This window comes from Cydia splendana, chromosome Z, assembly GCF_910591565.1.
Source record: "Cydia splendana chromosome Z, ilCydSple1.2, whole genome shotgun sequence".
NCBI classification, from domain to species: Eukaryota; Metazoa; Arthropoda; class Insecta; order Lepidoptera; family Tortricidae; genus Cydia; species Cydia splendana.
The window spans coordinates 2,846,176-2,863,097 of record NC_085987.1 but is presented as its reverse complement, the minus strand read 5'-3'; the positions used below and the strand labels follow the sequence as shown (position 1 = coordinate 2,863,097).

The following is a 16,922-nucleotide window of genomic DNA, read 5'->3' as shown; positions in this document are numbered from 1 at the left end:
ACACGCCACGACTTGATATGTTACGTATACGGGTTGTTTACGTGCAATTTGGGGCTTGGCCAGGCGTGTCTCACTCCGCGATTTCGTCGCTTTGCTACAGGTAGCTAAAAGTGCATCCGTTCGGCCCCAATTTTGGGTTTGCCATAAGCCGCGCGTGGCGCTGTCGCCACCTAGCGGCCATATCTGTGCTGATCGTAACAGACGCGTTTTGTTAGAGAGTGAGTCTTCTGTACTTAGTACTATTATTTATTCTGTGGCTTGGCGTTGATGACACTTTGTTACTTCATTGACGTGGCGGCGAAAAGGTTAAGTCTATGCCCATTCAAGCATCGATAAATGGGATAACACCGGACACATTGGAAAAAAAAACTTTATAAAACTTTACAATTTATTCATATTAAAATAAATATTTGTATTTTATTTAATCTGTCAATATCATACATTAACTGGGGAAGTGTAGTCCACGAAATACGTTTAAGTGTAATCTAAGGAATTCTCAATACTGTTGCTTTGGATTTACATTACTAATTATAACTATAAGGTAAAGTGGGGTAAGACGAACATAGTTTATTTCGGGGCAAGACAAACAGTAGGGTGACTGCTATAATAGTTTTGGGCCACTACATAGTAATTGGCCACTCCTAACAAATCAGAAAGAAACAAGCCAAAAGAAGCCTTATTGTTAAGAGTGGCCAATTGCTATGTACCTAGTGGCCAATAACTATAGCAGTCATCCTAAGAGGATTCCATACAAGTGTTTATATATCTTGTCCCGGTGATAGTCTTACCCCACCTTACCTTAAATGTTTTTACTCAACGCTGTTGTAAATAGGAAAATATGTAGTACAGTGCAGTGACTGTGGGTCAGCGTCGGGAATCTCCGCTTCATCTCGGTACGATCATTTTGGAATCTTCGAATCTGCTGAAAAAAAATCGCCGTTCAAATAGACATTTTACGTATATGGCACACCAAAACGAGAAAAACTGTGACACGTAACCCTTCGACCGCCAAAGACGTGAAAAGACGCGCGCGACTACAGCCCAATATAAACCTTCGTTCATTGCGAAAAGGTTCACTATACCGCGCCGTACACGATTGGTGTGGAATTGAAAGGGTTAATGTCTTTACATTCTATAACAACAAAAATCATTCATGGGTAATAAAAAATCATTCATGGGTAATTGTGTAAGATTTTATAATAAACTTCCAAACCATATTACTGAATTATCTATTAATAAATTTAAGAATTATGTAAAGCGTAAACTTATTTCTAAAGCTTATTATACCACACAAGACTACATGAATGATATTACAACGTGGGATTAATTGTTATTCGAAATGATTATTTATTTATTAGGTATATTTGATTATTGATGAGGAAATGGATATTCCGATGTAATACTATCTACTTCTTTTGTCACTTATGCTTTTTTTTTGACATTTAGATTTTATTCTAGAAATTCTAGACTAGTATTTTTTTATACAATCTTTTTAATGTTTGACGATCCTTTTGTGAAATTTTTAGTGTTAAATTTGATATGTATAATAATCCAATTTTATTATGGAATAATATTAACATCAATAAATTGCTCTGATAATTAGATTAAGATTAATTACGATTCATAAGAGCTTGTTGCTAGGCCTACATGAATAAAGTAAATTTTGTTTGTTTGTTTGTTTGTCAATTACTTGTGTCCAATATTTTTGCGCGTTTCGTTGTGCCATTTATAGCAGGTGACTGGACACTTCAACAGATATTAGCCTACAGTCACCATCTAAGATAATTATTATCACTTGAGATGTTAGCTATCCATACAAGGTTTACACGTCAACATCTTGTGATGGCCCGTATAAAGTGTTAACGTTAGCAGGATAGGAATGTCATAACAGAATTTTCTAATAATGCGACGACTTTAGGCGTTTTTGACTTTAATCCTGCCAACGACGTCTATACACGCGCGCTGTCGCTTACCGAGGCAAATAACAGTGTCAATGTGTGAATCGCCTTAGGGCAGGGCTAAAATATGTCTACGTGCATTTAGATAAAAAAAAGTTAGGTAGGGTGTCTGCTATAGTTATTGGCCACTACATAGTAACTGGCTACACTCTATACAAATCAGAAAGAAACAAGCCAATAGAAACTTTATTGTTAAGAGTGGCCAATTACTATGTAGTGGCCAATAACTACATATAGCAGTCACTCTATATAGCAACTAGCTCTTACAATAGCAGCGAAGGAATACGTGGTTAAAAGCGGATAGCAATAAAAAACCATCTACAGTTAAAATATTTATTGATTATCCGAACCGATACAACGGAACATACTCAACACAACGCGACTACAATAGAACAATTAGCCTAGTCGTAACGTATATAAAAATAAAAACTTACGTGTGCTAGTCTTAATTACATTTTCTTACTATCGCGACTACTGGGGCCTCGGTATGAAACTGTTTTAACATCACTGAATAAAGCCGTACCTACGTAATATGATAAATGATATCCTTCACACTATTAAATGACATAACAAAGTGGAGAGGTGTCATTAAAAACATATTATAATACATATTTTCATAAAAACTTGACATTTAACACATTCACTGCCATAAACCCGCCTAGTATGCGCTCGTAAAGTGTCATTCTATGGAACTTGCTAAATATGTAAACAAAAGTCACTAGTAAATTGACATTCAGAAACAATTTTAATATGGCGGTTTGTTTACGTAGTTCCATAGAATGACACTTTATGTAGTGGTAAGCGCCTACCATTAACCTTTTCAACGCCGTGTCACAAAAGCTGTCACTCATACGCCACGTCACCGAAGTGTCAAAACTGAAATTGAACTTTATGCGTATGCACGTAGATCTATGTTGCTCGGTGGTCTGTGACGGATTAATCCTTCTTCACCGTTGGACCTACGGTGCGGATCGGATATATCCGTCATTGGCGTCAAAAAGGTTAAAACACGCCGTTGTTTAATGCAATGGTTGAATATGCATGTGATCAACGGAATATAGGAAAAATGACATTTTACGAGTGACAAGAAAAAATTGATTCACCCATCATTATGTTACAGTTATACGCGCTCCGCACATCTTTCTACGTTATGTTCTAAACGCGTGTAGTTAACGACCACAATCACTCAATCAGACATGAACGCACTTAAATTACTCTTAATGATGAACTTTTGTGTGGGTCAAAATTCAGCGAACTTTAAAGTATATAGGTAATTAAAACGGTGACATACCAGCCCGTCCCCATTTCTACAATACATTGGTTATTCTGCTGTCTATCTATAATATCTATATCTGCGCAATGCCGTACAAATAACTTAGCACCTACGTACATTAAACTACCATATTGGGGTGCCATTCCAGAGTACGGTCAGCAGAAGCGACGAAGCGGGGTGTCCAAAAACATTTACTTAATACGCGCTTACTGCCTTAACAACAAAGTTATGTTTAGATCATTTTGACAACTTCCTGATCGCCCCCTTAGGCACGTCCGTTGCTGACTATAGGTACTTTATTGGCGACTTCAAACTCAACTAAAATTTTGGGATAAATGCTCATAATGCAAAGAATGTTTTTTTTGAGCCGCTAAGATGGGATGAAAACGATATATTTTACAGCAATACAGTCCGCACACGAAGACCGAGGTTTTTCGTATCGTTCACGATATCATACCTAATATACCTATACTCTGTATCTTTAGGTATTTTAAATAAAAGTAAACAAACAATTTGTACATTTTCGGGTAGTTATAACATTTATTGGCTAACCAACCAAATACAAAACCGCGTGGACCTGTCACTGAACGACCTGATTTTAACCTACATTATTTGATCATGTAATGTTTTATCTACCCTCAACTGGCTTAAAGAGCCATTTGAGGGTAGATTTTGTTTACTTTTATTTAAATATCTAAAGATACAGGGTATAACTCCCAGGTCCTACTCTCAGGTCTAAATTCGTCGAGAATTCGCACGCGAATCTAAACAATCGATCGATCTCTAAACGGGCAGATTTTTATGATTGTCTTTTTTTTTCGTTAGATTTCAGCTGAATTGAAGAGCTTCTTATTTTGAACGGAACAAATACTAAATCAAAACTTGACCAGAAGAAAGGGTGTTAATTTTCTGTTGGATACGAAAATACTCGTATCGCAACTCAGAGGAAGATTTTTTAGGGCATACGTGTACAGAATAGAGAACTATCTATCCACATAATTTTGTCGAAATCTGGCGAAAAACATAAAAATCCGCCCAAAATTAATTTGTTCAATATTCTAACAAGAAAGCCGATTACTAGCCTACCAGCGTCTAAACTACGTCTGTGTACAAAATATTCAAAAATATACATGAACAAAACTACTACGGATCTCTACATAGGGTCACTGCTATAGGTAGTTATTATTGGCTACTACATATTAGTAATTGGCCTTTCCATAGTAAGGCTGAAAAACACAAGCCAATTAGAAGTCTTATTGTGGCGGTATTCAAAGTGGCCAATTACTATTTAGTGGCCAATAACTATAGCAGTCACCCTTTATGTCGGATGTATCTAAATAAAATACGTTCCTATTAGTATTGTTATTGCTTAAATGTTACGCCCTTTGGCCCAGTTTCTAAGGCAGAGTATCAACTAACTGAATTTCTCTTTTAGGTATAGGTAATGTGCCAGACACAAAAATGACATATACCTTAGCTTTAACCCTTGAAACCGCCACGCCTATTACACCCAACTCACTATTAATATTACTAGCGACCCGCCCCGGCTTCGCGCGGGTTACACAAAACGTTAACAAATTATATACAGTGAAAACCGCATGAAAATCCGTTCGGTAGTTTTTGAGTTTATTGCGAACATACATACACACAGACAGACGCAGCGGGGGACTTTGTTTTATAAGGTGTAGTGATATTAACCTTACTGGAATGCATGAAGGTTAATATTAAACTGTAACCGTGCGCGTCTCCATAGATTCGTCATATGTATAGTTGTACACACCAGTGCCAAGAGCACATTTAGGGCAAGAGTACCATGACGCGACTCGCCGTTTTCGACAGAGAATTTTTTCGGACACGTTCGTATTTCTCATGCTACTTCAGTCAACTTCGGTATTTTTTGTACCGAGACTGACTGAACTAGCAAGACACGTTCGTAAGTTTCCGTGAAAATACGATGGAAAATAATTATGCACTATGTAGTGCATGAAGGTACCTACTTATACTCGTACCTTGTGAAACAATTTAACACGCACCATTGCTTACGAGCCAACATATTTATCACTTTTGTATATGGACTTTATAATCAGAGATTATTTTAGGTAAAATGTGTCTGTTCTAGTATTATTATATAGGCAATAGGCATATGTAGATAGTCATATTTACATAGGTACTATAGAGTAGAGTAATATTGGTGTTTCTTTCCTATAATGTGGCATTATTATCGATTAACTTATACATAGATAAATCGGCATAAATATGATAAATTTTAAAAGTATAGTTTACTAATAATGTAGGTACGTCAACGTCAAAACACGGATTTTAATTTAATTCTCTATCACGCCCAAAATTTTACCTTATACCATAATTAACTAAAAACGATACATAAGAAAATGTTTAATAATTATTATTTAAATAACTACACAAAAGTGATTAAAGGGTATTATTCTCTAAATCAATTATCACAAAAAAGGCCCGTTGCTAGTAATCTCAGTAACACATTTCTCAAATTTTTAATATACGGAAATAACTTTTCATTCTACATCCCGAGTGTGCCTGGATCTGAGAGTGTACCGCGGCACACCGGTGTTCGCGGCAGATCCACTGTCTGTGGCAACGTAGTTTGCAAACGGAGGAACCAAGTTGACTGCAGTTTTTTTATCGATAATTTTAATTGTCCGAGATGGCTCTTTCTATCGTTGACGTTAGCGCCATCTAGTTTATACCGATCAAAACTATGTTATTCAACTATATGTATGTATATTATATTTTTTATCTGTAGATACCAACATATTACATAACACAACGACTCGAGCGACGTATAATCTAACCAAGGGTATTTACTTTCATACATTTAATTCTAACCATTTTAATTACCAGTAACGTTTTATTAGACAAGTGCTTTGTTGTCAATTGTTAGGCCCAATATAGCAATTATTATTCATGCATCAGAATTAATTGTTAGCTATATCATTACACTCTTATTAGAATGGGTATAACAGTAGGAGACAGTGGGGTACAGTTAATCACGGGACACAGTGAATCTTTTTCAATAACTTGTACTAATTGTACCATCGTCCACATGTTAATTGATAATTTTAAATCTCCTTCTCTTCGAGGAATGAGCGGTCAAACCCGATGAAACGAGATATTTTTTCATTCAAATTAGAACTATACGTGGCATGCGTGATAATGAAAAAATATCTCGACTTATCGGGTTTGACCGCTCACGCCTCGTCCTACTCTCGACATTCAAAACGTGGCTAATAACACCCTGTTATTTATAACATTGAATCATACCGAGTAAATATTTAATCAATATTAATTTTTATTTATTAATTCTAGAATATATTCTATTAGAGAATTAAATAAATAAAAAATAATATTGATTTAATATGTACACAGTATGATTCAATGTTATAAATAAAAGGGTGTCATTTAATCGATCTGCAGAATATTCCTATGTTGATGGACAAAAATATACATTTGGTCAGCCGAAATTGATATTTGGTCAGCAACTTATGGTAAGCAAGTATTTCTAAACCAGTTCGCAATTAATGTCATACTGAGCTGCTTTAAATTAATTTGGTTAGGAAATAATTATTTGAGCGGCAGTAAGCAATCCACCATTAATCAAATTTTGTTAAGCCATCAGTGGGTAAGCGAATTATTTCATTTTGTATTACAATTTAACTGATCCGCAATAATTGGTTAGCTGAAAAATCAGTTGATCAGCATATGTCTAACCAACCTAACCTACCGTTTGGTTTCTGTAAAGGCCGCAGTTATAAGTGTTATAACCTAACCTAACCCACTTTCCAATAGCAGTTGTTTTTTGTGAAGGTCGGAGTTCTAACCTAAGGCACTTTTCTAGTAGCAGTTGGTTTCTGTAAAGGTCGAGTTAATTCTAACCTAACCTAACCCACTTTTCTAGTAGGAGTTGATTTCTGTAAAGGTCGCAGTTCTAATCTAACCCAACCCACTTTTCTAGTACCAGCAGTTGGTGTCAAACAAGTAATCATCGAATGAAATGTACGCTCACGATTAGCTGCTCGTATCACGTGGACTGATTTCGCTCAGCCTGCAACTCTGCCGATTTTTCAAATCAAACGTAACCCACCTTATTATATCAGATTACCATTCCTTTAATATGCACACCTTTCGACTAAACTGCCTATAGACATATTTTTTCTGTCAACCAATTTTTAAATCTTGCCTACCAAATAATAATTTAGCAGCTCAACTATTTATTAAGCTGATAAATTATAACAGAAGCAGATCGATATTGCTTTATAATGTTGACCGTTTGTGAATTATTTGCTGAACATTAATTGTAGCTCGATTTTTATTTATTGCCAGCAAAATATTTGTATGCATTCCAAATTATTAAATGGCTTTTTTTTTTGCAGTTCAGTTTAAAAAAACGGCTGACATTTAATTACTTCCCTAAATAAAAGATCCTAAGATATTTTAGTTTTCGATTGCCCGAAAAAGGTAGAACGTAATTATGCATTGTTCTAATAAAACGTAAAATAACTAGGGACAAGTAAGCAATAAAGACTGTTAAGCTTAACGACACTCCCAGGCGACAGGTGTCGCGCGGTGTCGCCAGACATGTCGAGCGAAGTCCCGCAATGTCGTGCCACTTCACACGATTTCGCTGGCGACACGTATCGTGGGACATTCTGCCGTGAGCGATAACTAATTTTGAAATGTCATTTAAATTGTATACTTCGTACTTGTACGATATGTTCTACAATTGAAAGAGATTCAAAATGAGTTACTGCTCTTATTATATGATAAGCACGGCAGCATTTGTCCCCTAGTGTATCCCCGGCTTTATACAGAGATTATCCTCGAAACTGGTATAGATGGTGTAATGAGTGTATGATACTTTGACAATATATAGAGTTATATGCGGATGAAACGAATGATGATTGAGGAATGAACGGAATCATTCTGGCAAAATAGTATGAAGACAATTCGAAACATGTCTATTATACCTACACAATGAGGATTACAACTTCGTACGGATATATAACGTCTTTATATTTCACGTGTCTCCGACTGAAACGAACACAACATTAAATTCTGGCCTGTCCGCCCCAGTGTAACACTCGGTCAAATACGAAGCGAATCTATGACGGACGAACTGTGTAAATGGGTCAGAATTATATTCGTTGTCTTGTTTTTTGTCTCCAAAAATGTGACGGAGTGGAGCTTTTAGTAGGTGAAATTTAGTTTTTATTTTTTCTCAAGAGAATTATAATCTGTATACAGCTAGAAAGACATGCAATAGAACTCAATTTTTAATTGATTTGATAAGACAAAAATAGAAGCGTGACAGTGTGGTCGGAAACAAGACAACGAAAAGAATTTAGACCCAAGTATGTCTTTTTCTAACAGAGACAGAATATGATGTATAACTTGTATGTATTCATGATAGTTCATTCGTTTAATTAATTGAAGTTATAAGAATGTTCATACATTCCCGTGCTCTAGGTGTGCCTGGTACATTGTCACAGTGATAACAAAAATAGAAAATAGCAGCCATTAAAGCTGTAAGCATATTAACAGCGTTCAAACACTAAGGGTTATACTCAACCGTTTACTAAATATTAGTCAGTTTTTTAGTATTCGGAATCGGCGGCAGTGTGATAGCCGCCTAAGATTCTATGGAAAATATGAATGAAAATTATGCTTCGAACACTAATGTTTATATGGAAGTATCCGAGCGATTCTATCTTTTATTTACAACCTTACCACTTAATGCAGACGGTGTTCTAGTAGAGAGCACACTTTAGGTTGAAACCTAATTTACTTACTCAAGTCACAACTTCTCATCCACCATCTGGTGTATTCCCTTTGTCCCCGCCAGGCACAGATCGGAATAGGTGCTATCATATAAATCATTCCCATCTGTTCCCGCCGCATGTGCGACAACGGTCACGTGGGGCGGGGACAAATGGGAATATACTAACCATCTGAGTTAAGCGGTAGTCTAAAGAGCAAGACATACACGCACACCATTAAACAAAGGGACACAAACAGTTAAAATGTTAAATGGACTTAAACAACACCCCACACCATGTATGGAAATGGAAATAAAACACACATTATTAATAAATATACATGAAATTTTATTGCATATTATACATTAATTAAAAGGTTAAAACTTAAGTATTGTTTTGCATACGTAGTGTGCGGTGTTCGTCATATAAAACACGACTGAGAGAGACGAACATACAAATGTCAATGTAATTTGATCGTGTGTACCGAGCATTACTGCACCGTTCTAAGGAAATAGCATGTGACCAATTTAGACTCATGCATGAAGTTTATATTTGAACGAAATATTTTTTATTCGAATGTTTGTTGCCGTTATATCTACACATCGGTAACTCGTGGCATTTAGGAAGCACTTAAAAGATTAGTTTAATTAATTACTTTTTTTAGTGGTTTCTTTTTCTCGACTCGTATAGGAAGAACATTGCCACATCAATAGTCTGTTAGAAACTGTCAAGTGCCACGAGTTACCGATGTGTGCTCATCACTAATCTTTTAAGTGCTACCTAAATGCCACGAGTTACCGATGTGTAAATTCATGTTACAAATGCTTTATTAAAATATCATTTAATTGCTGAAAATAATAAATAAAAAGTACAAAAGTTTGCCCGCGAATAGCTAGTGAGCGAATCGCAACGCCATTAGTCGAAACGTCACGTGACGTCACTCGTTTCAACAAATTCTTAAGACCAACCAAGAGTGAAAGAGATGGCATTATGACCTGACTCGCCACTAAAGATCGGTTTTCCTAGGATAGCGGTGCCGTCATATAGCGGCCGACTCCATACTAAATAATACGGCTAAATATGGATGTCGTAGTATTTGTATGGAGACGGCCGCCATATGACGGCACCGCTATCCTAGGAAACTAGAGCATAAGTAGCAAATGTCAGTTGCGTTCACACCGAGTGACGTCATCAGTTCTGTCGAATTCGCGCCAAAAATTATGAGCGTTTCAACAAAATTTTTCAACATTTTCAATATTTTTTAATAATATTATGGCAAGGTTTATAAAAGTATTTTTATCATTTTCGGCGCTAAAACGATATAAATAATGATTTAAAAATTAAGTCATGCATGAGGCTAATTTTAATTGTCTATTATCCAGTTTTAAATATTTCTTTAGGACGGTGTCTGAGCATGTACAGTGGTTGACATCATACACTAGGATAACAACTAATGTACAACGCCGTCTGGGCGCATTGGTCGACTGGATCCCGCACGTGTAACACAGTCGCCATCAAATATATCAGCAATATAACAGGATGCACAACAATGAAATCTGTAGCATCTTAAATATAGGATGCTTTTTCAACTCTTAGCAATACTCATGGTGAATGTAATATGTGTATATACTGAACATTAAAACCATTTACTACGAGACCGACCAAAAAATCACAAAAAAAAAATTGGCAGTTTCATACATTTTGGTCTAGGTCTCAGAATTATTTCTATAGCACAGCTATTTTTTTCATGAATTCAGGGTAGGTCGTTCAGTAGATATATATATTCACGTCGCCTAGAAAGGACCAGGGGCAGCAGGGGGGCCAAATATTACATACAATGTATGCCTTTCCTCTCCTTATAGCTACGCCTACGGCGATATCAACTTGCCCTCCATTGGGCCATCGGCTGGCGACGCTCTAGCTACTACAAATTAATACTTCAAGCGACTATTTTTTTAAATTGACAATTATCACCTGATAATGGCAATTTTCTATACATTTCTGGAACGGTAGGTAAGTTTACTTGTTGAACCAACAATTCACAAAGTCATAGATATGTGTACATTTTTTACATTGAACCATTAAAATAAAGTGCAAAATTGTATACTTATTTAAGACTTTGACTGTAAGGTTTAGCATGACTTGCGTCCTCGCCCGCGACTAAATTCTTGAAGGATTTGCGCGCGACAACGCAATTCATGCTAAGCGGTCAGATGGCATTGTCAGCAAGGTTTCGTCGTTCGATATATGAGATGGCGGCAGCACAGCCCCGCAAGCGGGGCTCCGTCGACCAATCAGCCCAGCCCAATGCTCAGTCTAGGGTCGTCAACGGACAGTGCGCCTGAGAGCGCGCGGGAGTGCGGCGCGCCCCTAGCGTTTACCGTTGTTGTAGGAGAGGCACCGCAACGGCGCTTTGAAGTTGGCCGCCGCTTGCTGCTGGATCTGGTAGGCGAGCGGGTGGATTTTGAAGCCATATAGTCTGCAATAGAAACAAGTTTATAGACCCGCTGTCTCATGCCTAGGTAAGTAATACAATGTAATACATAAATTAATAGTAGTCTCTAAAATAAGCTGCCGTATCTTAGTAAATCACCGCGTAACTTGTTTACCAACTAAGATAAGTGGAAGATATTTAACAGCCTTCTTCATAAAAATTCTAATCCTCAACCAAGCCGTAGGCCGTAGGCCGTATGCCAAAACACATGATTCATAAACGACAATAAAACAAAAGGCTCGAAAAGTTTAAAGAACCTCAGGCCCTTTGTCTCCTTCATAAATCACAAGACCGTCGTCACAATTTCGAGCAGCTGATTTTAATTTACACGCTCACGTGTGGTGACCTCGATCGTCTTATGTGAGGCAAGCAGTTGAGGTGGTCTGTGGGATAGCCATGTGGATGACTCAAAATTAAGACTGTATCTGTACAATAATAGACGTGTTAGAGATATTAGCTTACCTCGGCACGAACTGCACGGTGGCCCGCTTGGGCCGGTACTCGGGGTGCACCATGAACACCATGTGCGGGAAGCCGGTGCCGAAGTACGCGCCGTCCGTGTGGTGGTGGCGCGAGGACTTCGGCGTGTACACGTCCATGCACTTCGGGCAGTACACCTTCACCATGGCCTCGCCGGGTACGTCCGACAGACCTGCTCGCAAAGTTTACATTGATAAACATACTCTGGGGTTTTGGGTGCGGGAATGTTGGAACACCAAACAATAGGTTGAAACAGAAACTATTTTCATAAATTATAAATCATGAACCATTTATTTTTCGTGATAAACTTAGTGTACATACAGAAGTAACATGAAATGCTTAATATAATTGTTTACCACGAAATGGTAACATTTCTAAGCACATTTGGACCTAGCTACCTATTTTTAATTCATAGTTTGGTAACTATGTATAATTTACCTACATACTTACATCCACTTTTGTGTAATGCAATTATTTTTTTTACTTATTATCATCTAAAGTATACCAATACGTGTTAGCAAAGAAGACAATAATAAACTTCAAAACATATAAGTAGAAATTTTCGAAGTCTATTATGTGCTAATGATTAATCTGTTGACCTGTGATTACACGTTTTATAGACATGTGCGAAGTCTAGCCACAAGCTAAAGTTGTATGTTGTCCATATACTATACTGTACTTCTAATATCTAGCCATATAATATTTTTTTGCTACGCTACTAAGTGTTACTATATTAAGTATGAAATATGTGATAGCAAAAAAAACTAAAAATGTATAATTTATTATTTTCTTTAAATGAGCGAGCGAGCTGCCTCAACTCGTCACTACAACATGCTTTCTGAAAGAAATTTCGACATTCTAGGGAACAAATCTGTGCTCATCACATGAAAAAGTATTATTACTGGGAACTCTGAATCTCCTACATCGTAGAAATTTTTTGTCACTAACATTAACATGTGACCCAAATTATAAGGAAATAAGTGAGTATATCAGTAAATAATAATATGGGAAACGCATATGTTATAATAAAATCTTTCTCCCCTCAGGTTGGTTGTAGACTGGCAATTTGCTAATTCAATAAGTTATATCGTATTGTTGTCGAACATATGTAGTTAGCTCTCTACAATGTCCCCATTGTTATAGGTATACACTAAGTATTGTTGAGTACAGAACTATTGTTCGCCGAAATTCTTTCTTCTTCAGTCGGTCCCTCAATACTGAGGATCGTGACATCATATCCTTCTGTTGTCAGTAATTTAATGTCTTAGTTTCTACATTAGAAAGAAATGAATGTGTGAATGGTCGCTTATTGCCCTGCTGCCTGCAGACTGGCTTAAGAACAGACGAACCTGATGGTACGAGTAGTTTGAAATCTTTGGTCAAATATCAATTTATTGTAATAGATTTCAATGCTCAAATTATTAATTTGTCTACCCCGAAAATTCATTTCATTTGGACTAATGTACAATTGTAGATATAACCATTTTTGAAACAAATAAAATAAATTGGTTCTGGCGATTTTATATACCTATATGCTTACCTACATAATTGAATATTTTCTCATTTTTTGTAATTGTCAGATTTATAGTTAGAAACATAATAATACTTACCAAGCGGCAGCATAGGGTGAGTCTCACAGTAAACTCTGGGACAGTGTCCGAAGTCCCCAGCTTGGAATTTTTCTAACATCTGACCAATACCTCTGTTGACAACACATGATACATATTATCAGAATGGTTCACACACAAATATAACGAAAACTAAATGATCCACAACAAAAATTAAATAGACAATAGAAGAAAACAGACCTTATATTATACATCTCAAAGTAATTGTAATATGTTAGTTTGAATTGGTAGTTGCAGTTAGTTGTATTTTATAACAGTTGATGTATTTTTTTTGCATGTATGTAAATTCAATGTTGATGTGTAAAAGTGCCCTTGTGGCCTATTTGCTGAATATGTAAATGTTGAAGTTGAAGTATGGATCGTGTCAGTCACGACGACGCGTGCCTTGACTCGTATTGTCATGTTATTAAAGGTTAGATTTGACAAATCTGTGCGTCATCGTGAATGACACGAACTGTAGCCTGTTCACAAGTGGGCTAACTAATATAGACAACTAAGTTTTCATATTAATTATGGTGGCCAATAGCAATACTTACGGTAATGCCAATATGGATAAGCGTGGCTGAGGAGTGAGGTAAGTGTGGCTGATCTTCTAACTAACTACACATTGTTATTAACGTAACGCAAGTAGCAACTGTACAAACTCGCAATAAACACTAATCATTAGCTGGGTCCACAGGTCCGCACAAAGCGAGCATACGCCGCGCGAGGCAATTTCCTCGCGCACAAAACGGCCAGTGTAGACTGGCCTCGGCCGAGGCGGCGCGCGCGGGGCACGTCTACATGACTGTTTTGTGCACGAGGAAATTGCCTCGCACGTAGGCCTGTGTGTGGACCTGGCTATTGAGTATTTTGTTATTATACATATAAATTGAGATTGATGGATGGAATCCACACCCCAAATTAGGGCAATAGCTATAGAACTAACCTGTTGGTCAATATGTAGCGGGCGTGTATCAGTCCATACAGTATCTCAGAAGCCTGCTCCACAAGGTCAGACTGGTTGGGATTATCATCCAAGTCATCATCTGTAGAACCAACCATCAATGTAACTTATCATCAACTAACATAGCATAGAATAAATAATAGTAACACTGTACAGCGATTCAGGGACGAATCACGCTGTCCCTTTCTAATGAATGGCACTATCCCTTTCGGCTATTTAGGGGTATCGAAATTCAAATTATTATCTTATCTGTGGTCGTCCACGCAAAGGAATATCAAGTTGAGCCAATCCTAATGATTGCACGGAGCAATGCTGAGCCGAGCGGAGCCAAGAATGCCTGAACACTCTAGTTTCCTACCCCTGACATTATTCATTCATTCAGTCTTTACCTCCAATCTTGAGGTAATGAATTTAACATACAATTTTTGAGTCAGACCAAGCTAACTCTGCAGTTAGTCTGCATGGCAATTGCTTTGCTTAGACAAAGAATGAGACATTGCCAGGCAAAAAAATTAAACCATACTCCAACAGCCATACAATATCTGTAGGTGCTTGATAGCCGGGTTGGTGCGGCCACATAATGGACAAAACAGTAGTGTTGACCTAGTGCCCACTAGGCGGGTTCCTGGCAGGGAATGTGTTGAATGTCAAGTTTATAATTACTGTTCTGTCGAAGTTGGTGCAGAGATAGCTAAGATCAACTCATTAATTGCTTTTGCTGACCGGCAGACCCTATATCGTCAGGTGACAAGCAAAAGTCACTAACTAACACCATTGAAATTATTGGACAATAAACCGTGTTACAAGTGTAATAAAGTGCATTGTTACTTTAATTTTATGATAGTACTTAGTGATTTTTGCTTGTCACCCGACGATATCAAGTTGGTGGGAAGTGAGAGGAAAGGATAAAGGATCCAAGTCTCAAGCAAACTTCCTGGAGTCGTAAAAAAGCATATTTCTTAAAATCTTAGACTACTGAGAGTACTGAGGCCTTTTTCACAGCATCAGTGTTAACATAACAATTTAAGAAAACTGTAGGTCTTATGTTTATTTTAAAGCATTTTTGTTATGACCATTTGTTTCTCAATAAATTAAAAGTGTTTTTAAGCTAATTAAACATATATGACTGGCATTTATAGTTGACACAAAAAATAAAATGACAACATCATGCCCTTGTAATGATGACCACATAATGACAATCTTTTAAGAAAATTACACAGTGTAATTAAATTAATAAAAAAGGCTAATTGCAGTGTGAGCACACTGTCATGTTTTTCAGTACATTTAAAAAAATGATACAAAAACTTCAAATTAAGAAATTGCATTACACTCAAAGATAATAAAATTTAATTAAATTGATAAAAAAGGCTAATTGCAGTGTGCTCATGTTTTTCAGTACATTTTAAAAAATGATACAAAAACTTCAAATTAAGAAATCGCATTACACTCAAACATAATAAAATTACTGCAAGTAGGCAAAAATAAATATGTGGCTTACCAGGCTCAAGGTCCAAGATCATATCCAGGGCTTGTCTATAGTGCGGCACTTGTTCGTTCAGCCCCGTCAGATTAAATTTATCATTAATATAATCCTCGTCCACCTAAAATAGAACATAACGATCAATAAGGACATTATCTTCGTGCATTGATGCACTCGGTTTTCCATGTTCGATTTACTCACCTCGCAAAAGAATTCGTTCCCTCGCAGCCCGCAGAACCATGAAATCCATGATACCTCCTCCGAGCTACTCATTTTCCTAGAACACACAAATATTCACTAACTTGGTTGTCACAGTTCCTTGCATACAAAACCAACGCCTGACTGGCCACACTTCATCAAATTCGCATTCCTAAGATTGCAACGACGACTTGAACTATTTGACGCTAATTTCAAGTTTAATCTATAACGCAGTGTTTCTGGCAGGACTTACTTGGTCGTATTTGGCGGTTTATAACGTGTTAAACAGGGAATTAAAGCCGAGAAACCTCACCTTTTGGTACCTTGATTAGCCACGCTTGACGATCTCCTCAGAGGGAGACAATTTCATTCATTCACTATTTCGTGTAGTGATGCGGATATCCAGCTTTGTCTATGGTCGTTCACAGACAAAATAGGAAGGACACTAAAAGCCGTAGCAGACTACCGCACCCCACCGCCGTAACGACCGACATAAGTGAGAGCGAAAAAGAGATATCTCTTATTTACCAAAGGGTGTCCAATTTCATATTTTGCTTAATGAGAGACGCAATGACATTGGACCAATATATTGGACAGAATAGATTTGGAATAGATGGAATACCACACCCAAAGCCACATAATAGTACATTACGATATAAGTGCGAAAAGTAGGTAA

General features: G+C 37.1%; 2 protein-coding genes and 1 long non-coding RNA gene across 5 annotated transcripts in view; 1 reads left to right on the top strand and 2 right to left on the bottom strand.

The window, feature by feature from the left end:
• The window catches only part of LOC134804624 (spectrin alpha chain), a 131,182-nt gene extending 122,843 nt beyond the window's left edge, over positions 1-8,339 (top strand). The window contains exon 47 of the mRNA XM_063777734.1: positions 8,328-8,339. The gene's annotated coding sequence lies outside the window, so the exon portion shown is untranslated. The remainder of the gene's footprint in view (positions 1-8,327) is intronic.
• LOC134804623 (casein kinase II subunit beta) lies at positions 767-16,696 on the bottom strand. Of its 3 annotated transcripts, none has more exons than XM_063777733.1 (8): positions 16,560-16,696; positions 16,250-16,325; positions 16,067-16,169; positions 14,551-14,650; positions 13,605-13,696; positions 11,977-12,166; positions 11,402-11,499; positions 767-919 (listed from the first exon to the last, which is right to left on the bottom strand). In XM_063777733.1, the coding sequence occupies exons 2-8, from the start codon at positions 16,319-16,321 to the stop codon at positions 900-902; spliced, it is 675 nt and encodes a 224-aa protein (XP_063633803.1). In that variant the 5' UTR covers positions 16,322-16,325; positions 16,560-16,696; the 3' UTR covers positions 767-899. The 3 variants fall into 3 exon arrangements, with proteins under 3 accessions (XP_063633803.1, XP_063633800.1, XP_063633801.1); XM_063777730.1 differs by having other exon boundaries at positions 783-922; XM_063777731.1 differs by having other exon boundaries at positions 783-922; positions 16,500-16,643.
• LOC134804642 (uncharacterized) lies at positions 2,278-3,976 on the bottom strand. Its single transcript, XR_010146163.1, has 2 exons — positions 2,743-3,976; positions 2,278-2,626 (listed from the first exon to the last, which is right to left on the bottom strand). It is a non-coding gene; the product is annotated as an uncharacterized LOC134804642 (long non-coding RNA).
• Positions 16,697-16,922: the final 226 nt, after the last annotated feature.

Coding starts and splice junctions, on each gene's coding strand:
- LOC134804623 (XM_063777730.1), bottom strand. CDS start 16,321: ATGAGTAGCTCGGAGGAGGTATCATGGATTTCATGGTTCTGCGGGCTG. Junction 14,651..16,066: donor GATCTTGGACCTTGAGCCTG/GTAAGCCACATA, acceptor TTGGTTCTACAG/ATGATGACTTGGATGATAAT. Junction 13,697..14,550: donor CGCTACATATTGACCAACAG/GTTAGTTCTATA, acceptor TGTTGTCAACAG/AGGTATTGGTCAGATGTTAG.